The sequence below is a fragment of the Equus asinus genome, chromosome 5 (assembly GCF_041296235.1).
Source record: "Equus asinus isolate D_3611 breed Donkey chromosome 5, EquAss-T2T_v2, whole genome shotgun sequence".
NCBI lineage: Eukaryota > Metazoa > Chordata > Mammalia > Perissodactyla > Equidae > Equus > Equus asinus.
This window is the reverse complement of record NC_091794.1, coordinates 36,279,952-36,305,917: the sequence shown is the minus strand read 5'-3', so window position 1 is coordinate 36,305,917 and position 25,966 is coordinate 36,279,952. Positions and strand designations below refer to the sequence as shown.

The 25,966-nt window shown below is 40.5% G+C and overlaps 1 protein-coding gene across 2 annotated transcripts in view; it reads right to left on the bottom strand.

Annotated features, from left to right (window-relative positions):
- Positions 1-25,966, bottom strand: part of IGF2BP2 (insulin like growth factor 2 mRNA binding protein 2) — a 147,848-nt gene that overhangs the window by 32,534 nt on the left and 89,348 nt on the right. For both annotated transcript variants that reach the window (XM_044771240.2, XM_044771241.2), the window contains exons 3-7: positions 11,457-11,505; positions 10,450-10,501; positions 6,212-6,275; positions 3,384-3,656; positions 1,376-1,510 (exon numbers count right to left, since the gene is read on the bottom strand). In XM_044771240.2, the coding sequence (XP_044627175.1) occupies positions 1,376-1,510; positions 3,384-3,656; positions 6,212-6,275; positions 10,450-10,501; positions 11,457-11,505 (573 nt within the window). The remainder of the gene's footprint in view (positions 1-1,375; positions 1,511-3,383; positions 3,657-6,211; positions 6,276-10,449; positions 10,502-11,456; positions 11,506-25,966) is intronic.

Here is a 25,966-nt window from a genome sequence, read left to right as displayed (position 1 = left end):
TTCAAACTCTATCTTGGCTCTACACGAAAACTTAAAAATCCCATCTATAAATTAAGATTTTTTAAAATTATTTGAATATTTTAAGTTGCTTGCACTTGGGTCAAAGGACCAAGGAGGGTGTTATTTATAAAGTTCTCAATAACTTAGATGAGGGAGGGGCTTCTTCCAATTAAGCCATGGCATTCGGGGGTTTCAAAAGCCCCAAGTAGAGTAAATAAAGGTTAGAGCTCCTTAGGAAACTTGAGAAGAGATGTGCAATGTTTTTCTTTTAAGGACTACTTTCACCTTCTTGGTTTTGGAACACTCTTATTTGATATTATTTGCTAAATTAACTTTATATTCAATTCATCCCTCACTGCTTCTCTATAAAACTGCCACTACTGCCCTTAAGCAGATTTTGCCAAACTGACATAAAGCCTTTTTTATTAGATTGTCTATTCTAGTACCATAAATTCATTTATAATACAAAGTCAACTGGTTTAGTAAGAACTGTGTTTGCCATTCAAACTGGTCCAGCTCTCATCAAGCTGTGGAATCCTAAGAAGTATTTTGTAACAGAAAGAGAGAGTGGGAGAGAGAAGAAAAAAGGAAGGGTAAAGCAGCCACTTGGATAGCAGTTTCCACTACTTAAGGAAACGTAATCCAATTTTAAAGGAGAGCAAATAATTTAGGAGGATGGTGGCAAACACCTTCTCCAGAACAGTTAATCATGGTTTTGATGACAACGTACATCCTATACCTACACCATTCAATACGATAGCCATTAGTCATACATGTGACTATCTAAAGTTGAATCAAAATAAAATACTATTTGAATCAAAATAAAACACTTCCTCTATTGCACTAGTCACATATCAAGCACTCAATAGCAACATGTGGCTAGTGGCTATCGTGTTGAACAGTGCAGATACAGAACATTTCCATCATTGCATGACATTGGTCAGCATGGGCCTATGTGTTCCCACCAATAATTATTACCAATGAGTGATGGAAGCATTCAGATCACCAAGAGAAACACATGAGGGGAAAAACAGCCATATTATAAATGTAAAATATCTATTTCTCACTGTATTCTCCTTAGGAACAAATTTCTTAAAAATAATGCCTTCCTGGGGGCTGGCCCCATGGCCTAGTGGTTAAGTTCAGCCTGCACGGCTTTGTTCCCAGCGACCCACATACAAAATAGAGGAAGACTGGCACAGATGTTAGCTCAGGGCAACTCTTCCTCAGCAAAACAAAACAAAACAAATAATCCGTTCCCTGCTCCCTTTACTAAGTAACAGATTTACAGCTTCATAAACATTTCTTAGGTTAAATGAATGAGAACCTACTCTTATTCTCTGTTGCGTGATCTGGGCGTTGCATGCAAACTTACAGTTTGGTCTCATCAGCCTCTTTCTGCATGATTTCAAGAATCATGCGGCATGCTTCAGAGGTCCCCTCTGGGGTGGCATGGATGGTGACAGGCTTCTCTGCAGCCCCAGAGTTCTCCTTTCTATGGATGTCTACCCTGTAGGGAAAGAATCAGGAGCCATAGCACGACATCATCTGGGACAGGATCCTAGTCCCAAGAAAGCGTCACACCAGCCAACGTACAGCAAGGACGCAGACAGACAAGGAAGTGTCATTAGCACATATGCAACCAATGCCATTCTCCAAGAAGGCGGCAAGCAGTGCAGGGGGTCTTGTGCCAAACTTGAATTCTTTGCAGCTCCATTTAGAAGGGATTACTTTTTACAGGAGTGCTGTGGGACGAAGGCACCAAGCCCACTTGGTGAGGGAGCCGGTTTGGTAAATGAAGGATTTTGTGTAGTCTTTCAAACGATCGTCGAAGTAAGAGTAAAGAGAGAGGGGTAATACTGCACACTGGCACAGCGCCGGGCTCTGAACTGATTGCAGCTTTTAAAAGCCACGTGTTAATCCAAATCCAAACACCGAATTCAAGTCAACTTTATATATTCGAGCGTGGACAGAAATGGGAGCCATGCCCTCTTCTCTGCCGAAGTTTTTGGTTTCCTTGCCACTGGCAGCCTGCCTTCTTCCAGGCTCTTAAAACTAGTGTCTCAAAAGCCTGATGACTTTGTCAGACTTCTTTGGGTAGTTGTGGCTCTCCTTGTTTTTGTTAACTTTCACAATCACATAAATTGATTGTATCCCCTTTTACCTTGGCAGTTAGACAGCCCAGGTCCAAGTCTTTGGCCCACTTCTAAAAGAATGGGCACACACTTTGAGAACTAACCTCGCTTCTATTTAAACTTGTTGCATTCTTAAAGCCACTTTAAACAATTTTTGGAACAAGAAGACACATAAATAAACATCACTTTCACCATGAAGCAAACTTGGAGGGGAAAGAAAAAAGGGCTGATTTTTAAAATAAAAGGAACATTAGAGAGTACTTCCCCTCTCTTCTATCTCATCATTTCACTCTTATAATTATGAACTCTGGGACTCATATAAGTGTCTATCATTTGGGAGTAACTCAGACACTTCGAAGAAAATAGCGTTTTCTCTTTTAGGCTACAAGACAATCAATGATCTGAATAAAACGCTCTAGGCATGTAAATAACTAATATTGTCAGTAATTTGGTGCTCTGCAACTTAAGTGCTTTCATAGTAATTATTTCATCCAATCTCCCTGTCCTAATTCTCATAATAATCCTGGCTTATAGAAGGAGCAACTGATGCTCAGAGAGGTTAAAATTTTTTCCGAGATCATATACCCATTAAGTGGTAAAACTTGAACATGGGTCTTTGTTTTCAAGTCCTGTGCTTTCTTCATTACATCATGCTATGGTCTGATGAACACACAATAATGACAACCCCACAAGTCACTTTATCCACTATAACTCCTACTACCAATCCAGTCTCCTTAGACAGAAAACTAAACATGGGCTAATGTAGTTTATTTCTTGCTCAATATAGCAGTGACTCACCCACCTCCTTTACGCAGCAAAGTGACACCATCTAGGAGGTCTCAAAGAATGACTACCACCCAGGGCTCTGACTAAGGAGGGGAGGTAAGAGCTAAGATATGCGGGTTCTAGGATCCCACAAAGTTCAGCCACATACCTCTGCTGTTTTATAAACAAATGCATTCATAAGCATCAGTCAGCTTATGAGAACAGTTCTTGGCTGTGAAGTTATTAGTACCTTCTTTGTGAACCTGTAGTGTTTCAGGGTATGACCTATAGGCCATTGGCACGAAAGCTCATTAAAGCCCCGGCTTTATGTTAGTCTGTTAGTTCTGTTTAAAGAAGCCACCATCCCATACAGCACAGCCCCCCACTGCTGATGCAAGCAATAGCAACCTGAGGATGGCTGGGACCCACCAGCACTCAGGGGACCCCTCAGAAGGAAGCAAAGGAAGCCCCGGAGGCACGTACCGGGACTGGGTCTGCTTAGTGATGTTCTTTATGGTCAAGCCCTCCTTTCCGATGATGGCACCAACAAACTGGGTGGGGACCAGGATCCGCAGCGGGAAATCAATCTGTCTGGCCTGAGAAGAGCCCCCAGGGGCATGGCCTTGCTCCCGGGAAGAGTGGTCCCCACGCTGGGCTCGCTGAGGGGGCGGAGGGGAGCTCACCTCTTCATCCGGGATGTAGGAAATCTTGAAGGAGTAGTTCTCAAACTGATGCCCGCTTAGCTTCTCGATGGCTCTGAAATGCAGCAGGGGTAAGCAAGCTTGGTGAGCTTGGTGAGAAAACAACGTCGGGGAAGACCCTCCGGGTCAGTGGACTGGGCCATTGGCTCTCGGTTCCCAGTTCCTCAGCGAGTGACGTGCTCGGCACTGAGGATACGGTGGTGAGCAAGACGCCACCTCTGCTCCCTCAGAGCTCGTGGTTAACAATGAAACAAGTCATCACAATGTATAGGCCTGGTCAGACTTGATGTGCAATTTTGCATTCTGCGTTTCTTCACCACCCAAAGCTGTATTCTCTTCTTCAAAAACTCTTTGTAAATATGGGTATAAAATTATGACTCACTTTAATCATAACTCATAGTTATTACTGAAAATTCAGAAATAGCTAAGGATAAATAAGAAAAAAATCCTAGTCTATCCTATATGTTTCTTGTCTTTCTTAAATATAAATATACCTATAAAAATGGATTAATACTATACATACTATTTTCTAAACTTTAGAAAATAGTTAACACTGTAAACATTTTTCCAAGTCATTAAATATCTTGCAATTTAATTTTTACTGGCTATTTAACATTCTATTGATTTACCATAGTTTTGCAACTGATTCTCTATTGTTAAATAGATATATAATGCCCAGTCTTTTACTACGTATTGCATATAGAGTTGCCATGGGCATATTTGCAACTACAACTTTGCACACAAGACAAATTCCTAATGGAATTGCTGAGTCAGAGAGTATGTATAATTCTAACATTATTAAGTATTGCCCGGTGTCCTTCTGGAAAGGTTTCAACATTTACTATCCAATAGCAGTTAAGAGAGCAGTTGTTTCCTCATCCTCAAAAGCACAGAGTATTATTTTAAAAGATTTATCAATTTGATAGGGAATAAATGATATTCCACTATTGCATTTTAAAAATTATACATGAAGTACAACAATTTTTTCACATGTTTTTGGCAGCATTTGAAAACAATAATCGTATTCTCAGGTTACTGTTTAGGGCTTGTACCTAAACATTATAAACCCGAATTTATTACAAAGCAGTGCCTTCTGAATTTAATAAAAGCAACGAAGTAACATCATGTACAGAGGCCCTACCTAACTAGCAGCTGGACAAGAGCTATAAAGGTGACCTGTTGGTATATATCTTGCTTACATATGCATGCAAATGTCAACAGCAAATGAACTATTACCCTTTTCAATGCAAAATTAACGTTTTGAAAACTAGCAGTATGCGAACAGGTTAAATGTCTTCATGTGTATTGAAACCTTGAAAAAGAAATAAAGCTAGGGCCAGCCCAGTGGTGCAGTGGTTAAGTTCATGTGTTCCACTTCAGTGGTCTGGGGTTCACTGGTTCAGATCCCAAGTGCAAACCTATGTACCGCTTGTCAAGCCATGCTGTGGCAGGTGTCCCACATAAAATAGAGGAAGATGGCATGGATGTTAGCTCAGGGCCAGTCTTCCTCAGCAAAAAGAGGAGGATTGGTGGCAGTTAGCTCAGGGCTAATGTTCTTCAAAGAAAAAAAAAGAAAAAAAAGAGAGAGAGAGAAATAAAACTATCATGCTGGTATGTCTAACCAAGGTTATGCCACACCCATAAAGCATGACCACATGTGACCATGTGACCACACAGATTATGTGACCATAATTCTAGTTACAATGACTTGACAGGCACTTCAAGGACCTCCTACAAAAAGGAACTTGTTTTTGTTGTCGTTTTTTTAAAAAGTCAATCCCATGTTCCTTAATAGCCAAGCTCAAAATTAAGCATAACTGAAGCAGTATAGTCATGAATGGGGACTAGGAAGTAAATGGAAGGAAAAAGAACCCAAGCCAGGTGCTCTTTAATTACCCACTTCCAGACAGTTCTCCCTGCTGCTAATGCCACTGAGGTGGATCCCTCTCTTAATATTACACAGAGGAAAAACTGATATTTCAGTATCTCTTCAATGAGTGTGGACAGAAATAGGCTTGTGCTTCTCCCTCATGGTGCATGGAGGAAGCTCCAGATAAAAGTGGCTCCCAGGGGGGGCTGGCCCCATGGCCGAGTGGTTAAGTTCACTCGCTCTGCTGCAGGTGGCCCAGTGTTTCGTTGGTTCGAATCCTGGGCGCGGACATGACACTGCTCATCAAACCACACTGAGGCGGCGTCCTACATGCCACAACTAGAAGGACCCACAACGAAGAATATACAACTATGTACCGGGGGGGGGGGCTTTGGGGAGAAAAAGGAAAAAATAAAATCTTTAAAAAAAAAAAAAAAGTGGCTCCCAGGGGTTGGCAAAGCAGAGTCTAGAGGACACAGTGTCACAGAGCCGGTGCCCTCTGTTCCTAACCATGTCAAGACACAGCCCCCACCTCCAGTTTTGATTCCAAGGCTCAACATTTTTCAAGATAAGTCTCTGATACTCAACAAAACAGACATCCTGGTATGAATGCCCTGGAGCTCCACTGATAAGTCAAAGACTTGCATCTTTCCGTAAAAGGTTTACAAACACAGGACTCAATGGAATTCAAAGACAAGCCTCCCACACATTTAAAAGGTAACAAGCTCAAATTCACTTACGTTTTTGCTTCTTCTCTTGTTGTATATGTGACGTTGACAACGGCAGTTTCTGTGTCTGTGTTGACTAGGAAAGAAGCAAAAGCTACATTGTCATAGAAAAAAAACGCTATCACCCTCTGGCTCAATATAAACAGATTTACTTTAGAGAAAAATGCACAAAAAAACTCATCATCCTAACTCCAGAGTTAGTTGAATCTGTCTTTATTCATATGCACTTACAGTAATTTGTAATCAATTGTATATACACATTTGTAATTAATTCTATATACAACTCAAAGCAAATGTTCACTTATTTTATCAACACTTTTGCATGTATAAATGTATAGTACATTTTCTTTGTATTTTTCACTTTTAATGCCTACATAAAATTGCAGTAAGTAAATGTGCCATGATTTTTGCCTAACCATTCCTCAATTCTTGACAAATGGGTTGTTCCCAGGATTTGCTCTTCTAAACAGTGTTGCCAACAATCACCTTTGCTGCAAACATCATTTGATTTGTGTTCTTCTGAATTACTTTTTTAGGCTAAAATCATAAAAGAAAAATGATCCAATAAAAGACCATAATGCTTTTAAACGCATACTTTCAGAGTACTCTCCTAGAAGATTGTATCAATTTATTGTACCACTTATCAAGGTATGAGTTTTAATTGTCATGATTTGCATTTATTTTTAAATAATTGGATATATGTATAAAATAATAAGAAAGTATTTTAATTTTAATTCTTCATTCATTGATACAGTTGAACTATTACTATTTTTCCCTTTGACTGAACGCCTTGACTATGTGAGTTAATCTAGTAACTGTGTACAATAAATAAAGCTGACAATTCCAACTCACTTGGCTGAGGAAAGAACATGTAAACTCTAAGAGTGGCTAATAAAGGATCACTCTTGTGAGTTGGCTTATCTTGGTTCATAATCGCTTGCCTCTTCTTCCAAAGCCGGAAGATAAAAATAAATTCAAAAGGCAAGATAAAACTTTCTCAATCCAAGTCAGTAAATTTAAACCAAAAATACTGGTTTTCCCAAAACAAGTAGACACGGCTAAACCAAATCCTCCCTTTAAAACATTTAAGCTACTGGGAGACAAAGCAACAACAAGAAGTTAAGGATACGTCAAGAAAACCACCATAAAGCTGCTTTTTAAAGTAATAATAAAACCCTAGAGGGTAGGGATTCTTAATCTTGGATTCACACTAGAGCTTTAGGAATTCTATAAACTAACCCCCCGTCCCCCACCCCACCAAAGATTCAAATTTATGGACATATGAATTTTTCTGGTTTATAATTTCCATAAGATTCTCAAAAAGGTTAAAGATCACTGTTAAAAATATTGTTTATCCAGGGCCAGCCCAGTGATGTAGCGGTTAAGTTTGTGCACTCTGCTTCAGTGGCCTGGGGTTCACAAGTTCAGATCCCGGGCACAGACTTAGCACCGCTTGTCAAGCCACACTGTGGTAGCATCCCACATAAAACAGAGGAAGACTGGTACAGATGTTAGCTCAGTGACAATCTTCCTCAGCAAAGAGAGGAAGATTGGCAACGGATGTTAGCTCAGAGGCAATCTTCCTCACACACACAAACACACACACAAAACTCTTTATCCAGTAACTTCAAAGTGGCTGCAGCCTTTGCAGAGAGGGGATGTGTAATCCTTAGGAAAGAACGGCTACCGAGATTTTCATGTCACAAACGCTGACCTCAGCCCTGGCCTTTGCAATTGATGATGGCACTTCACAGGGCATGTGTAGTCCCCAGCCTTCCTCTCTCAGTGTTGACACATACAATGCTACAGAGGTTTCATATCTGCTGCTTTCTAGTGCTACAGATGAGGCTGCAGACTCCCAGAAAGGGAGAAAACGGCTAGGTTTGAACCTCCTGAATAAAGCTATCCACTAGGATTCTCGGATTTTGTTCTCACTTCTTAGTCATATTCTCTGTTCTTCAGAGAAGTCTGTCTCCAGGAAATCAGACAGTTCTGTGATTCTAGAAAGAACTGATCTCCATTCAAATAATATATTTCATTGGATAGGAAAGCTCTATAAATCTACTTAAAACTCTACTGAAAATGTTTTCCTGCTGAATCAGGAATCACCTATGAAACAGAACAAAACAAAAGCCCAATACTTGTATCCTGTAGCTATGAGGCAGCTGGACACTGGGCATTCTCCAGGGCACAGGTGCCCTAGGAGCTGTAAACTGCCCCAGGGACTTGGAATAGTTGATCCTTGCGTGGCATTGTCCTGTGTTTATAACATGGTCTTGGCTGGCAGCTTTTACAGGTTCATGTGTGTAAGGCCATCTTGCCTACTACATCCAATGCTTATCTTCTTTTCCATGTTGAGGGAAATAAGAACTGAGAAATAGAATCCTTATAAATCATGTCTTCTTTCTGGGTTCTTTTCCTTCACCTTTGGGCATGGGTAGTCAGCAGCATGAAACTGAATAATAATATTTTTAATATTCATGGAGTGGAGAACATCTGAATAATTACTGCTTTAAAACTACTATATTAATTTTATTGGCAGATAGAACAGATACTGGCATATGAGAAAATGGGTTCTCTGTGGTTTTTCCTAAGTGAACCTTAACAATCCCTTGAGATTATATATGACTTCACTGTCTACAAGTAATTATACAGGTTCTCTTTGGGTGCTACAACTATTCAGCGATATAGGAAGGGTAAAATTATTCTCCCCATTTTACACATATGGAAACTAAGTCAGTGAGGGTAAGTGACTTTTACAAGGGCTCACAGTCAGTAAATGAATTCACATTCTGCTTTCTAGGCCAATGCAAAAATAATCTTTATCACATGTACTGCCTGTCATATCAGGAACTTGGAATCTATTTTTCCAGGACTCTTCAAGAGCTACATAAGATACCAGCTTCAGGGGCGGCCCCACGGCCAAGTGGCTAGGTTTGTGCGCTCCACATCAAGGGCCCGGGGTTTCACTGGTTCGGATCCTGGGCGTGGACATGGCACCACTCATCAGGCCATGCTGAGGGGGTATCCCACATGCCACAACTAGAAGAACCCACAACTAAAAAGATATATATACAACTATGTACTGGGGGGAAAAAAACCAGGGGGAAAAAAAAGATTGGCAACAGTTGTTAGCTCAGGTGCCAATCTTTAAATAAAAAAAAAAAGATACCAGCTTCAGGTACCTTAAATTTTCTTTTTAAAATCACAGCATTTCATGTTTGAGAAGATAAAAATGAGGGTGGCAGGAAGAAGAGTATGTATTTTCTGGGTATTTACAACATTGTTCCTAAGACAGAGACTCTCAAATGAGTACATGTAAAAATCACCCGGGGGTGCCTGTTTAAAATATGGATTTATCAGGGGCCGGCCCCATGGCACAGCAGTTAAGTGTGCACATTCCGCTTTGGCAGCCCGGGGTTCACTGGTTTCAGATCCCAGGTGAGGACATGGCACCGCTCATCAAGCCATGCTGTGGTAGGTGTCCCACATAATAAAGTAGAGGAAGATGGGCACAGATGTTAGCTCAGGGCCAGTCTTCCTCAGCAAAAAGAGGAGGATTGGCAGATGTTAGCTCAGGGCTGATCTTCCTCAAAAAATAAATACATAAATAAATAAAATTATATATATGGATTTATCAACTCTTCCCCCAAAGAGTCTTTTTTTTTCTATTTTATTTTTTATTGAGGTTGATAGTTTACAACCTTGTGAAATTTCAGTTGTATGTTATTATTTGTCAGTCATATTATAGGTGCACCACTTCACCCTTTGTGGCCATCCCCCGCAAAGAGTCTTATTTGTAGGTCTGTCTGTGGTGAGCCAGGAATCTGCATTTTCACGAGCACTCCAGGGGATTCTGGTGTAGGAGTCCTCCTCCTTGAGAACCACTCAATCCAAGACATTAGTGATCTGTTTTCTTAGCCAGGAAGAGGAAAGTTGTAATAGTGTAAATCCAATTACTTCCAAGCGAATTAAGCTTATCCCAGCTTGACAGCATTTGTCCAGAGCTTGAGCACATTACAGAGTATAACAAAAACAGCCTGGAAATCATTCCTTGAAGAATAAATCATACAGCTACGGATACATAGATATAGACACCTTTCACACACAGACAGACAAACATACACTCTAGGAAGCTTGCCTCAAAGGAATAGGAACTTACGATTTCTCCTGGGATTTGACCCAGCCTATAAGAAAAAACCAGTAATACTGCTCTCAAAATTCAACAGGCTAATTTCCTCATGTATTACCTTGTTCCACATTCTCCACTGTCCCATATTGAGCCAAAAGTCCATCCAACACCTGAAAAAAGAAAACTTCCATGTCAGAACTTCAGGTCTTCCATAAAAACAGTTAGAACTAAATACGTACATGGGGCTTTCATTTGCTTATTGGCTCCTAAGTAATCTGTTCACTGAGGTGACACAGCAGAGTTTCGGAGTCTTACCAACTGTTCACCATCACACTCATCATGATGGTTTGAGCCCACTTACTGCTTTTGAAATGAGAAGCAGAATAAAGTGCAAGGATCACTTCTTCTTCTTGGAAGATTTAACCATTCCTTTAGGATGTACATGTTTGAAATTTTCCATAATAAAAATTTTTTTTTTTAAAGTAATGAAAGTGTTAGACAAAACATTCTGTTTCCTTTAAGCCTATTTTGATTTTGTCTGGGTTGGGCAATATGGGGCAGTTTGTTTTTAAATAATGCATAAGGCCACTCCTCATATTCTATCTTATTTTAAGGTAGTGAACTTACAGGAAATTTTACAACTCCGAAACTATATCTTAACCATTACTCCTAGCAACTAATTGAAAGAGAAACAAAAAACTTGCTCAAAGAACTTCTATTTTTATTGGTTTTTCCATTGATTTTATTTTTTCCAAAATGATAATTTGGAAAAGTAAAAATCTTTTACAAAATCATGGATAAAAATCACAAGCCAAGTAAACATTTGTTTCACAGTTTGTTCATTGGTGCTTGGTGCTTGAGAAGACAGAATATGAGAGATCAAAGTGCACACCCTACACGATGAAAGGGACAAATGTGACCCCAAACTCATGACAGATCATGCACATTAGGGTACTGGAAAAGGAAGAGGTAGGACCCACAGGCTTTGTGGGAAAAGTCTGAGGACCTCTAATTCCCAAATGTGAAAGGGAACTAAAAAAGAGAGAAAATGTCTTATTAACCCATTAAAAAGTAAAATGAGAAAGAGAGCAGGAAGATAGTAAACACAGAAGTGACAATGCCTACCTCCCACTGCAGGTGAGGAGGGATGTTTCGAATCTGAATTTTCCTGCTCCTGTAAAAATAAAAGTACAGACGGTAACACTCTCCAGCATACAACTTCAGCAAATAACAAAAACAGGCTTCAGACCACAGTTCGAGTTAACTTTCTCACTGTATTCACCAAGGCATCAACAAGAGATTCTGACTGTGAATGAGGAGCATCATGTTTTAAGGTTTTCAATTACTTTGGGGAAAAAGTAAAGAACAAAACCAAAAAGTCCAAACAAGCTAAACAAATGGTTTAAATGCAGATTTGCCTTTCAATTTCCTACCAAAGTATTTAGAACCTGCCACACAGGTTCTAAGTACAGAATTATCCCTTTCCTCCTCAAAATATAAGGTCCTGCAACTGACCCTACCCCAAAAGGAACCTAGACTCAAACATGATAGTAAAGTCACATAAACAGTAGGCTTAAACAAGATCAGATTTAGTTTGCCCCTCATCTAACAATGCAAAACTTGCTTTTAAAAAGTGATTTTTATTTCTGAATAGGTAATAGAGTCATAATTCAAAAATCAGAGCACTGTAAAAAAGTATACTATGAAAAGTGTTACTCCCATCCACCCTCTTCCTTAGCAGAAATAAACACTAGTTGCTTTCAGTTTCTTTACGCAAATAATAGCAAATACAAAGTCTTATCTTTTCCTTTTCTTACAGAAATATTTGTATATTCCACATGCTCATTGTATCTTGTTTTTTTCACATAACAGGAATATCCTGGAGATCTTTCTACGTTGGTAGACAGAAAGCATCCTCATTCTAATTTATACTACCTGGATGCACTGAGGTGCATTTATACCATCCTTATTGATGGATATTTGGGCCTTCTTCTGCCTTTTTATTCAGAGGATTTTTCTGTTTTTCCACATAATTTTGTCTGAGTGATTTAGATTGTTTCTTGTTTTTACTGAAGCATTAAAATTAGATAGAAAAAAGAAGAGAAATATAAGGATAAGAATTTTTCTATCTTTTGAGAACATGTTAGATCCTGGAAAGAAAACACAAATCAGCATTTAAATATAGAGAGGTTATTTTAATAGAAGGGCTTGACATTGAAATCCCATTAATATCCACTTTGGGGGGTTGGAAAAGAAGGGATGTGATGGCCAAAGTGTACCCCCATTACTTTTTCTTTCCTTCTCGTGTGAGAGGTAACAAAGAGCTGCTCGTTTCTCCACGGCTTTAATCTGGGCAAGAGCTCCAGAAAGGAATGTGACAATTCATGCAGAGAAAAAAAAGAGAGAGACAGAGAGAGAGGTACACAGGTAGAGGAAACGGGGAAACAAATAACAACATAAATGAGGGCCTACAGTTTCCTTTTTATTGAATGAAGAGGGGCCACTCCTCTGTCTAGATCCCATACACTATTTCTGTCTTGTCTTAGTTTTGAAAAATGAGAATGCATTCATGCTTTACCAGGGCTGTTCAAATGACTAAACACGCCAGTCGGTAGAACCTCTAATCTTGTATCAAGATAGGAGGAGGAAAAAGAAGAACTAATTTCTACCTCTATGCTATGAAGGCTCTTTCCTGACACTGCTGTTGGCAAGAGTTCATAATAAAACTGCTGACACCATCCCATACAGTGGCTACACAGAATGCTCCACAGATGATGTCACAAGCCTAACTATTTATAGAAAAGACATCAGAATTTGCAAGAAAAGTGAATATTTCTAAAAAAAATTTTTTTTTATTATCTCCAAGCATAAACACTGACTCCAACTGCTAACCAAGAATTTACTGGTAGAAATCCTCTTGGAGGACACTCATGCATGAACACAAAAGTTTCAACAAAGACAGATACAGCAGCAACAAAGATTGCAAACATTCTAAATATCCATTAACAGTAAATCATAGCATAGCTATAATAAGGAACATTATATAGCTTTTAAAAAGTGCGAGGTAGACAGACATGTGTGCTTGGTCATGGGACACTCTCCAAGGCATGTTGTTACAAAAAGAAAGCTAATTACAGATTAGGTTGATCCTGTTTTTTAAGAGCACAAAACGACATGTTATTAAATGTATGTATGTGTAAATGTATAGGAAAAGGTAGCCACAAACTGATTTGGTTGGTAAAAGGAGACATACACTTTTTATTTTAGCTACTTCTATCGTCTTTGCTTTTTTTAAAAATGAGAATGTATTCACGTCTTACCTTACTTGCTTCTAAAAATTAACAATTAAAACTCCTACTATGGCTGCTTTAATGAATATACAAAACTTATTTTTTTTAAGTATACTGGAACGTAAGTAAAAATAAAAAAAGAAAGAAAAAACCAAACAACTCACTTTTTCCATAATTAGGTTAGGTATTCTTGAAATCTTATCTAGCAGAGTATTAATTTATTTGGCAAACCCCCTTGTTCATAGTGCCTATGCAGTCAGACTCTGCCCAGTCCAGATTGTCCCAAACCCTAACTAGATGGTCTAAAACGTTTCCCTGTAATATCTCATGTAAAGAACGCACATGAGGCAATCAGTGCAGTAATTAGAATGTTCGTTAAGCAGGATTCTAGGAGAAATCATCTCTACAAGCTAGTGTGTATGTAGCATCTCTAATCTTAGATCAGGAGGGAAAGGAAGAAAAGGAACCCAGAAGTAAAAGAGGGAAATGGAGACCACTACAGTAGAGCCAATTAAATCAGAGCTCAGTCAGGTCATTTGGGAGAATAACCTGAGAGCTCTGTTTCAGGATCTCTGAGATCTGTGAACTCCCACAGCATCACCTGGCCGCCATGCCTTCTTGTCACGGAGCCCAGGATGCCCATCCCTTTCCCCTGGGAGGGACTTCTCCATGCCCTCCAAAATCCAGTTCAAACCTGCAGATATTTCTAGGGCATCTCCAGGCAGAATTGTTTCTTCTGCACTCTTTAGCTTTTATAACAGCTCACGTTTTGGTATAATTATTTATCTGTTAGCACTGTTGTCCCACTAGCCGGTGATTTTCTCAAGGACAGGCTCCTTGTTTATTAGTCTCCTGTCCAGCAAGGGGCCAAGTGCATAGCAGAAAAGGAGAATGTGGAGCCCCAGGGGCTGAGGAAAGCACTCCCGTAGCTGCCTGCAGTCTGTTTATGATGTGGACCCTGACCCCACCCAGGAAGGCAAACTGTCCTTTTCTCCTTTGCCAGGTGGTCAAGAGGAGAGGGAAGGGGGAGTTCTTTTTCCTGTTTCCTTTAGAAAAGAAAGCCAGTGTTTGGCTGAGTCTCGAACGAGAAATATGGATCTTTTTCCCTTTGAAATCCATAAAAGTGTGCCCTGCTTTAAAACAAACCAAAAGTAGGAAAGTGATTGGTTATACAAAAATTAAAAAAGAATAATTTCACAGTTCCTTTATTCTAAAAAAGAAATCAAGCTTCTCTAAATATATGTAAATGACATCGCTCATCATCAAGGCCACAGAACTATTACCACAGCCTCCTAGCTGGTCTGTCTACCCTCTCCAGTCTTCCTCCTCTCCCATGTATCCCACACTTGGCCACCAGTGACTCTGTAAACCACACATATGACTGGTCGCTCTTGCCTTCTTTGAATGACTCCCTGTCACCATGTCCAAATTCCCTCTCACGACGCCGTTACTGCCTCCAGCCCATCTCTCATCTTTAAACCCTCTTGTCCCACCAAACTGCCCACGCTTTGTGCGCTTGCCTCCTCAGCAAAAATAATGTGTTACACCTGTAGTTTAAATGTGTGCCAGGTCTGAGCCTTCAACATGCTCAGTCTACTTCAAAAACAAGAATAACAGGGCAGCAAGGAGCACAGTCTTGGTTTTTTTCTTTTTCATTTTAACCAAAGCAGAATAAGACCTGTAGTCAGGCAGAGGGCGCCCTTTGATACAGATACACAGGATCTTTCCCTGTGGCTTTGCAATTTAGGAACTCACAATTCCCACTCTCTTATTCAGGTAAGCTAAGCGTTTTGGGTGAGACAGGGCAAGAAGCTCAGGTTTCACACCACCAGGAAAAGGATAATATAGCCCATAGCCATCTTGCTTGGCTGGGGAACTGGCCACTTTGATTGTGTATTCTGGTTAACTGGTGATGAGCATACAGGTGTAGACTATCAAATCTTCAACAACTACAAAACAAAATATACTTAATTAACTCCAGCTCATCTAACTCTAATTTAGTTGATGGTTTGTAAGGCTTTCCAACATATAAATACCTCAGGGCACTTTTTTTTTTTTGAGGAAGATTAGCCCTGAGCTAACTGCTGCCAATCCTCCTCTTTTCGCTGAGGAAGACTAGCCCTCAGCTAACAGCCATGCCATCTTCCTCCACTTTATATGGGGGACGCCTACCACGGCATGGCATGCCAAGTGGTGCCATGTCCGCAACCGGGATCCAAACCGGAGAACCCCAGGCCGCCGAAGGAAAACGTGCGCACTTAATCGCTGCACCACCTGGTGGCCCCCACGGCACTTCTAATGAATATATTACTATCTTTGTACTGTAGCTGCTCAGAGGAAAGAGAAGGTTCCAATGAGTGAATTTCAGATAAAACTAGATGTCGTCCATTGTTATGAATTTCAAGGGCCTGGCAGAAATTATTTTGTGTGGTAGAATCTGTTGCTTAAAATAAGTGGGCAATCATCTGGGGAAACAAAATCATATTTAATTGTCAAGGAATCTCTGTGATTCTGAAGAACGATTTCACCTGGATTAAAAAAAAACAAAGTAAAATGCCTGCTTGTATGTGAGGAGGGTAAGGCCACAGTTTTCCGGCTTATGGTCACTGAGCCACAAGTTTGATCAGCCACCTTGGAAACTCTAACCCAAGCCTTGACCTTGCTGGGGCCTTGAAAGTTAACACAAACTGTGGGAAGCCAGCTCAGAGGATCTCAAGTTCCCTTTGAAAATTAGGCCACCTAAGCATCGGAGAATTCCCCAGGTAAACTGGGGAAGAGGGACAACAGAGGGAGCAAAAAGAGTCCTGAGAGAGAGTCCTTTGGGGTTTAATGAGGGATTCTACTCAACCAGGTCCCATGCATTTCCATAGCAATTCTGAGCTCCATCAGACAACACATGGTCCTCATCTTGGAGGGAAATCAGAGCACCACGGAATGCGCATTATCTGCAAAGAGAGGCTGGTGTGCTAACTGACTCCAGGGACCAAGAGTGAAACCACCAGAGCTCTCGCCCCACCACCTCTAGCGCTGTATTCAGATTCCACTGCATCCCATGCGCTCATTAGTATGTATTTGAGGCACTTTATCTCTTTCCCATTCCTCATGAGTTGTGAAAGTTCCCCTTAAAACTTCTGGACATTCTGTCCAAGGGACATCCTGTGCTAAATTGAACTAAGGACCTAGGGCTGCTGGGGGAAGCAAATGAATCACCGGTGACGGCCCAGACCAGCTCTCTACCCAACTGTCCCTTAAAGTCCCCGGCCCCTCCTCTCTCTCTCACTCACAGAGGCAGGGCACAGGGAATGATTAGGAGTCAATAAAACAAATTGTTTAGTCACTTTCTTTGTTACAAAATTATTAAGAACAATCGTCTCTGCCTCTATGGAATCTAAAATAAATGTATTACAATAGTTGTTAGAAAAATAAATGCCTTCAACATAAAAACTGTTGAAAAATGAACAGAAAGAGGTTTGGGGTTTTCTTAGAGAGAGAAAAGATGTGATCAGAGTAAAGTTCTTGTGAATATTAGCGGTCTGGGCCAAATCACAAAAGGATTAATTCAGATACTACTGTGGTGACCCGCTGCAAAGAGTTTTGAGCCAGAAGAATTGCAGTTATGAACCCAGTAACTTCCCTTTTTCTATAAACTCATGTCCACAAAACCATAAATCCCCCAAGCGGCCCTAACACGCTCATGCTTCCTGAGCATTCAGGAACAGGCGCTCATGGAAGTCCATTGCTTGATTGGACAGAAATCAGTTAATATGATAAGCAACAGTCTGAGACTTTAGAACCCATTTATTTACCCTCCACCCCCTTCTCGAAGAGTTTACTAGCTCAGAAAAAGGCCGTGACTTTTTAAGAAGTTGCTAAGACAATTCCAGATTTCCTTTCTGAGGAAAACATCAAGGATTCTTAATTGTTGTTGAAAGAAGCTGAAGGGAAAAGAGAAAAGTCAATGGGATGATTAGTTGATAATCAGAGGTTCGTGAGAGACGAGTCAGACTGCTATTTCCTGTGCAAGATGGTGCAGGAATCTCCCTACTGGGAGTACAGTGACTAGAATTTGCATTCAAAGACCATTAAGTTTCATTCCAACTGCAGGATTCTACGAATCTTCTGGAAAGAGGTGTGAGAGGAAAGTGAAAATCATCTCCCATTAAAAGGAATCAGTATGTTTAACTGTAGCTTGAATCCACCATATACTGTTCTAGAGAAACTTTCTCAGAGATTCGATATTTCAACTCTTTAGAAACAAAGTCAATACCTAAAATCTCTCTCTTTTGATTCATATTCAATTTTTAGCAAAAGGGCTTCTTTTACTGGAATAGTGGTAAACAGTAGAACTATTTTAAGGAAGACTAAAAATCTAAATAATTATTTGGGGAAAAGACAATATTTTTCTCTGTCAAAGACTTTTTTAGGAAATTAAAATAAACCAAAACAAAAAAACCCTGAATACAAAAACTGTGACAACTTTTATGAAGACTTGTGGGCCGGCCCGATGGCACAGCGGTTAAGTGTGCACATTCCTCTTTGGTGGCCCAGGGTTGGCCAGTTCGGATTTCGGGTGCAGACATGGCACCGCTTGGTAAGCCATGCTGTGGTAGGTGTCACACCTATAAAGTAGAGGGCCAGTCTTCCTCAGCAAAAAGAGGAGGGTTGGCAGCAGATGTTAGCTCAGGGCTAATCTTCCTCAAAAGAAAAAAAGAAAAAGGCTTTTAAAATGTTACTCTGGGGGACGACCCATGGTCCAGTGGTTAAAGTTTCGTGCACTCTGTTTTGCCAGCCAGGGTTCATGGGTTCAGTTCTGAGCACACACCTACTCCACTCATCAGCCATGCTATAGAGGCATCCCACATACAAAATAGAGGAAGACTGGTGCACAGATGTTAGCTCAGGGCTAATCTTCCTCAGGCAAAAAAAAAAACCCCAGATATTAGCTTAGGGTGAATCTTCCTCACCAAAAAGACAAAAACAAAACAAAACATAACAGTTAACTCTGGAACTGTCAATTCACCAATAACAAAATTTACATTTCATGGATATACTTCAGTTCAATGAATCCTGGACAAGATGTGGCCCCCTCAGGCGAATACTAGGAAAATGGGTCTTAGGAATAGATTTCTAGCTATTCAGTGTCAACCTCATTACAGACTCTCTGACAAAAATATCTCCTTAGGAAGGGTTATTTTAGAAACTTCACCATAGTGGCCCACTCTTTGCTCCTCAAAAGAATTTACTTAAATATAAATGCCCATTAGAGAGGGTAATAAACGTATTAATAAGGAGCACACTCCTCCACAGGGTCAGTTGACTCCCGGTTGACAGTCAAGCTCTCCTGGCCCATGGCTGGGAGCTGTCCACACCTGCAAGGGCCTGAGGGTGGGACGGGGCACGTGAGAAATCACCTGCTTCCCAGTCTTGCTTATTAATATTGGTTCCAACCAGGGCTGGACAGAGCCTCACGGGGCAACATAAAGTTCAGAACCCTCCCAAAATATGGATTGCTGAACGGAGAAGGGCGGAGCGAGTCCCAGCAGGCAGACGAAGTCCTCAGAAGGCTAGGAGACTCATGTGTGCCTGAGTACGAACAGGCACTTGGATTCAGGAAGGGGAGGTTTTGAGAGGTAAGTCTTGCAAGCCAAAAATCTGCATGCCAGCTTCCAACTTTTTAAGATCTAAACCGAATAAGAACTGAAAGCATTTTCTCTAATGCTTTTATTCTGCTGTGATGAAGATTCCAGTTAACAAAACCAAACTGTGTTTCTAGAGAAGTGATTAGTCACCCTTCTAAGGCCCGAAACTCATGTGTAATTAGGATGAACCAGGGTAAAAACAAATATTTACACATCATAACTTGAGCCCAGATAAAAAACATACAAAAATACAACGCAACACAAGTTACAATCTGAGTACATAAACGTTTGCCTGGTGTGGCACATGAAATACAAAATCATCTTTGTAAGGGCAGAGGGAGCCACATGCCCAGTCACTAACACCTGTATCCTTTCAGTATCTCTTCATTTTGGAATAATTGTTCTCTTTAGTTCTCCAAACAGCATTCAAATCTATCCCTTTCCTCCTTCCTACCTGTGCCTTTTTCATTTTTTTTCCCTCCTCAGTCTATGAAGCGTCTGGACCAGAGCAGGTGCTCAGCAGTCAGCAAATTCACCAGGACTATCTGTGGCTGACAGCTGGCTTCTTTTTCCTGGCCCACTCCATCCCATAATCTGTCTTCCAACTATAAGAAGAGCACATGCTTACTGAAGACACTGACTGGTCTTCAACCAAGCCAATTTCTTTCATGCCAGTTTATGCTCATCAGCTCGAGGCAACCGGCTGCTGACTAGAAAACGGACGGGAAGACATTTCTTGACCCAGTAGCCACTGCATACATTTCCTGTGATTGGATGTCATGACTCACACGGAGGTGGTGTTCTTAAGACAAGAAGTACAACGGCATGCCTTGACCCACTGAAGAAAGTTTCACAATTAACAAAATCTCAAGCCAGAAGCTGTGAGTCCTCTGTGTCCGGGGATGAGTAATAAGCCAACAGCATTTTACTTCTGAAAAGAAGGAACTACTCCCAGCGGTTATAAAAGACTTTGATCTTATTCATTATAGTCATGATGATGATTAAGGAAAATTAAATCTCTAATATAGTAAGTGAGCAAGGCAAGAGAGGGTTGGCCAAATCACATACGCCTTCCTCACAAAGGAAGTTGGTCCCCCTGCCATGCAAATCAAATAGTGTTCACCCTCTCCCACAAGAGTAACATCTCGCCCACGCTGAGGGCTGGGGTGGTGTGAACCATCCAAACCACTCATAATGTTTGGACTGGAGGTTAAATATTGAACATTTTATCTGATTTTGGAAAACAGGATGATTTCTAAGATTGAACTAAAAACTTCCCAAATTCATTTAACAAATGTTCATTCACTAAGCACCTATTCCATGCCAAGCACTCATTTCAGGTTCTGGGTAGACCAGTGAACAAAACAGAAATGTCCTCTCATGCTACTTACATTCTAGGGAGTAAAAAAACTAAACTAAACTAAAACCCAACATTGACCTCAGCAACCCTTAGAAATCTCTACTTAACTTCAACAAAACAACAGAATGTTCTTAGATGTTAGTCGTTTCCTTGATCCAAAGAAGACTTTAAGGAAAAAGGCTATCCCTGACTTTTCCTAGCTCCTATTTTTAGGTTTTAGCTAGAAGTAAACGGATATACTTAAACACCTATTTTTTATATATACATATTTCTGCACAGTATCCTTATAATGTCACTGCAGCTAGTCAACAGCATCACATGAGCCCTTGTTTCCAAGAGTCGTGGGGAAGTTAAAGTTGGGGCAGGTATTTCGGTGTGTAACAGCAGTGGGGCACCTGTACCACCAAGAGGGGCGTGGGCAAGTTTCCTCCCCACTCAGGGTCTGCTCCTTGGCACTTAACCCCTTGAAGTTTTCTCTCCAACACGAAGGGGTACTCTGGAGAAGATAAAAAAGATCACACTGGAAAGGACTCAGAAAAATAACTTCTTATACAACACCAATAAAAAAAAAAAAGCACTTCACAGCATACAAAGAAAAATAAGTTAGTGAACACCCCTGGTATCTCATAAGGTGCTGATGAAAGAAGAAAGGAAAATCACTGGATCTTAGAGTTAACGTTCCATGATTTGAATACAATGAAATTCATTTTTTAAAACTTCAAAAAGCCAACTTTAAAAACAGATGAACGGACTGGGGAAAGATGGCATAGAAATTATTCTAAAAAAGATTCACTGTCTTAATGGAGATTCATCTTAAGATCCCTTTATATCAATTCTGAAATGAGGCAAATTAGTAGGGAGGTAACTTCAAATATACAAATTTGATTTGTAACCAATTCTAGGAGACTAGACTTTTGCACAGAGAAATTTTATCAGTAGGGCTGAGAGAATTGCAAGATTCATGAACATCCTTTCTGAATATGTACATCCTCTCCCTACCCCTGCACATCCACAGCTTCTAACCTGGTGACACATACACAGCAGTCACTCTGAGTCTGATGAATGAATGAATGTACATGACAGGGTTAACGTCTCTGGCACTTAAACACAGAATTCCTTCCAGCTGCTGATTCACACTCTCTTTTGAGTTCCCTGTCTTACAAAGACAGTAAACAGAGCATCTGTCTCAGTTGGTTCCTGGCTTTTCATCACTTCCTCTCAAGCCAGCAGCATTAGCTGGGTGGCCCCGGCAGGACCCATCAATGGGAAGTTGCATATAGGAGTCAACATCTGACTCGAATAAAGGTGAACCACCTACCTGGCTCAGCAGGTGGCCATAGGAGGTCCTGCAAACACAGCTTCAAATTCTTTTCCCTGTCTCTTTTCCCTTCCCTGGATGCAGTGCCGTGTCGCCCCCTACTTCTAGGACCCTGCTCTTTTGTTTGCTGGGAGCCAGGTCCTCAGCAGTGTGACTGAAGGAGGGAAGAGAGTTCAGGGGGTACCCTTCTCTCAGCTGTTCACAGGGTCCCAGTCTCCTTAGTATTGTGATGAACTCCTGCCCTCTCGTCTCATTTGTCTCTCACCAAATCCCAGGGAATTATGAGAAAGTTCTCCATAAACTGCAGTGTACCCTACACATGTGGACATTAGGATTATTTTGATAGAACAACATTGTCAAACTCCCTTTGCATCTCTCATTCTCAGCTTTGGTCCTGATGTGCCCAGAAGAGTTTGTGCCTGGTTTTCCTATGACATGTGAACGAATCTGATTTCACCTGATGAGTCACAATTAACTAATGAATCAGAAGGCATTGCATGGAGCCAGTACTGACCCAGGAGAGAAGGAACTGAAATTACACAGAATCACCTGTGGATTCAGGCTAAAGACCCATTTCAGGATAATTTCAGAAGCTGAGAAGTACAACAGGCAAACCGATGGATTATGTTTCTCCTTCATTAAGAGTACCTTGATTATCTTGCTGAACTAAGTGTGAGTATTTTTGTTCCTTGGCAGGAAATACAAAATGTAATATTCAAGCATAGATACTTGTGGAAATGCAAACACTTTCATTTGCTAATGTTTATAAGCAAAGCAAAAGGCCTTGATTTCTTAGGGAACAATGATTTAAGAAAAAACAAATTTAAATACATTCCCTGGATTTTCTAACCCCTAATAAAACATTTTATTGTTACCAAAGGCTACCACTATTTCAACACAACTGAGTGGCAGAGTGGGAGCCATGCCCACCTGGGAACTGGAGACCAGGGTTGGAATCCCGGACCCACCTCAGACAAGCTGTCAGACAGAAGTTAGGCTCATCATTTAACCTCTCTGGTTAATGCCTCAAACATGAGGGGGTTAGACAAGATTCCTTCCAAATCTAAGATTCACTTCATTTTGGCAACAAAACCGTCACAAAGAGAAGGAGCAGAAAGTAGAGGTATCACCATGGCCCTTAGGCTACAAATAAAGACTGAACTAAAAAAAAATCATTTCAACAAATCTTGCAATTTTTGGGGTCAAAATTTTGAACAACCCAATAAATAAGTCACATGACAAAGCCCATGGTATTTTATAACTGGATAGCTTAAAATCCAAACATATTGGCTTTGTGACTCGACTTGCATCACAACCCAACCTACAGCTACAATTTATCCCATTTCTTCCCTTTTCTGCCTTATGGCAGGAAGCTGTTCACACCTTCACCACTGCCAGTGTTACCCTCGTACAATCTCTGGTGTCTGGATTTAGAAGATGTAATGTTATTTCATGAAATTTACTATGAACAGACAGTACGGCACAGCTAAGTAGGAGCTCGTCCATTTCCTACAGGTAGGTCTTGGCGTGGGACTGTGAACGAGAAGACTATAATTGCCTCCCAGGAATTTCACTGATGTCATAAACCACCGGATCAAAGTTTATGTTTCCACTACATAGAAACAGAGCTCTGGCCCATAATTCAGATGTTGGTTAATTAGTATTGTAGCGATACTCTACTTGTTATTGCAACTTTGATCTAAACAGCTCTGTAAAGCCCACATTGATATTTTTAAAATAACACGCTTTAGCAGCAGGTGAGAGAAATTAAGCCATGGCACATTTCTTGGAAAAGCAGCAGTGTTCTGCTTGATTTAGTGGAAACATCGCTAGATAGTTGTCCAAAATCCTTTCCAGCTCCAATGGCCTAGGTAACAGGTGAGTAAGAGAAACTTCAAAGGCAGGGGGACAGAGGGTGGGAGGGTGTGGTGAGACATCAGGATGAAAAGTGTTTATATACATGGAGCTCCTCCTAGTGATTTTTAGATAGTGATTCTGCAGATCTCAGCAAATCTGAACACACATCTACCACTCAACTGGTTTCTTTAAAACAAATTTACTTTTTAAAAATAAACACTACATAGTCTTTGTATAAAGTTCAAAAGATAACAAAGGGTATAGTAGAAAAATTTTCACTGCTACACCTATTCTTCAGTCCTCTAGATCTCAATATCAGTTTTTTAAAAATCATTCCAGCACGTTCTATATATAAGCATAATGTAGATATTCTTTTTTCCCCCCAAATACAAATGTTAGTGCTCTGTATATGCTTTTTTCACTTGGAAATTGTTTCATATCCATACATATAGAGCTATATTATTCTTTTTGATAGCTGTATAATATTCAGTTTTATGAATATACCAAAATCAATTTAACTGGTCTCTTGCTGACGGACATATGATGTTTCCAATCTTTTGCTATTTCCAAAAAAGTGTTGTAATGAATATCTATCTATCTATCTATCCATCTATCTATCTTAGTTTTGCACACATGTGAGTATATCTTGGAAGACAAGCTCCTAGAAGTGAAATCACTAGGTCAGAGGGCTGTGCATTTGTAATGTTAACACACAAATGCAGCATTGTTTCCCAGCACGTCTGAAAACACAGTTATCAAATTTTTTTATTTCTGCCCATTCATAGGTGAAAATTATACTATCTTTATTTATGAATGAGGTTGATCATTTTTCATAAGTTAAAGAACCTACCCATCTCACCCATCCTGGGAAATGCTGCAGAATTCTTCCCTGCTTTTCTTCAGTATTCTGGCAGGTGACTCCTGCTTTGATTAACTTTACTCGTTTCATTTATTTGACGAACTCTTACCGAGTATTTACTATGTTGGACATCAGAGAGCTGGGTGAACAGCCTATTCCCCACCATGAGGAGCTCATGGTCTCATGGGAACACAGTCGAGTAAGCGGTCAGTGCACCCCGTGAGCTATGCCACTACAGACGGGCCTGTACCCTGTGGGAGGGTGCCGAGGTGGCCAGGCAGACAGGAGGGGAACCTCGCAAGGCCCCCAGGGAAGATGACGCCACAGCTGAGTTTTGAACAGTAGGAGGCAGGGTGGGCCAGGTGAGCAGGGGTAAAGGAGAGTGTAAAGGGGTCCAGAAAGGCTTCCAAGTTAAGGGAACGAGGTACACAAAGGCACGGTGGTCAGGTCACTTGGTTTGAGAGGATCAGAGACTGCTTCCAGTGCAAGTCAAGAGAACAAGCTGAAGAAGCTGGCAGGAACCAGGAAAGGCAGGAAAGAACTCCTATTTCCTGAACTGAACCATCACCAAGACCCAGAAACAAATCATTACGCCCATGCAGGGTCAGTGAACAGCAGGTGAAACACTGGGAGACATGTAAACATAGTCATCAGCACTAACTTTCTTTTCAGAAGCTGTCTTCTCCTTACTGACTCCCTTCCTGAGAGAAGAGAGTTTTGTGGCTCTGAAACTTTGGGTGCAAGTATAATCTACCTTTCCTGTGGCTGTGTGCCTCCCACCATTGGGGCAGTCTGCTGGTGACTCCTCACTTCTCTGACATGGGGCTGCCAGGTACACTTAACCAACAAATTCAGTGCCTCTTTATATTAAAATAAAAGCATCTCGCCAACTGCCATTATAATACTCTTCTGTTCCCAGCAGCAAACAACTCTCAAGAATGTAACAGATAGATAGATCTATCAAAAATATTAAGAGTGTTTTAGGTTAGTGGAAGGAATGATTAAATAACATGATTGATTTTTTTAAACAAACACACTAGAACTTTTATTTTTTTAATCCACATGAATAATGCCTCCATCAAAGTAATGCCCTTAGAAGACTATTTACTTATTCCAATAATGATTCTTCTGCCCAACATGTTTTTGGAATTCTTTATTGATATTTTCTGCAGCATCTATGCAATAAACATTGATTTAACTGATTTGTCTTTGGTCTGTAACGCAATCTTATGAATATGATCTATGTTGAAACAGAATATGCCAATTTTCCTTCCTCTTCCTCTTTCTATATTCAATAAGAACAAAACAAAAC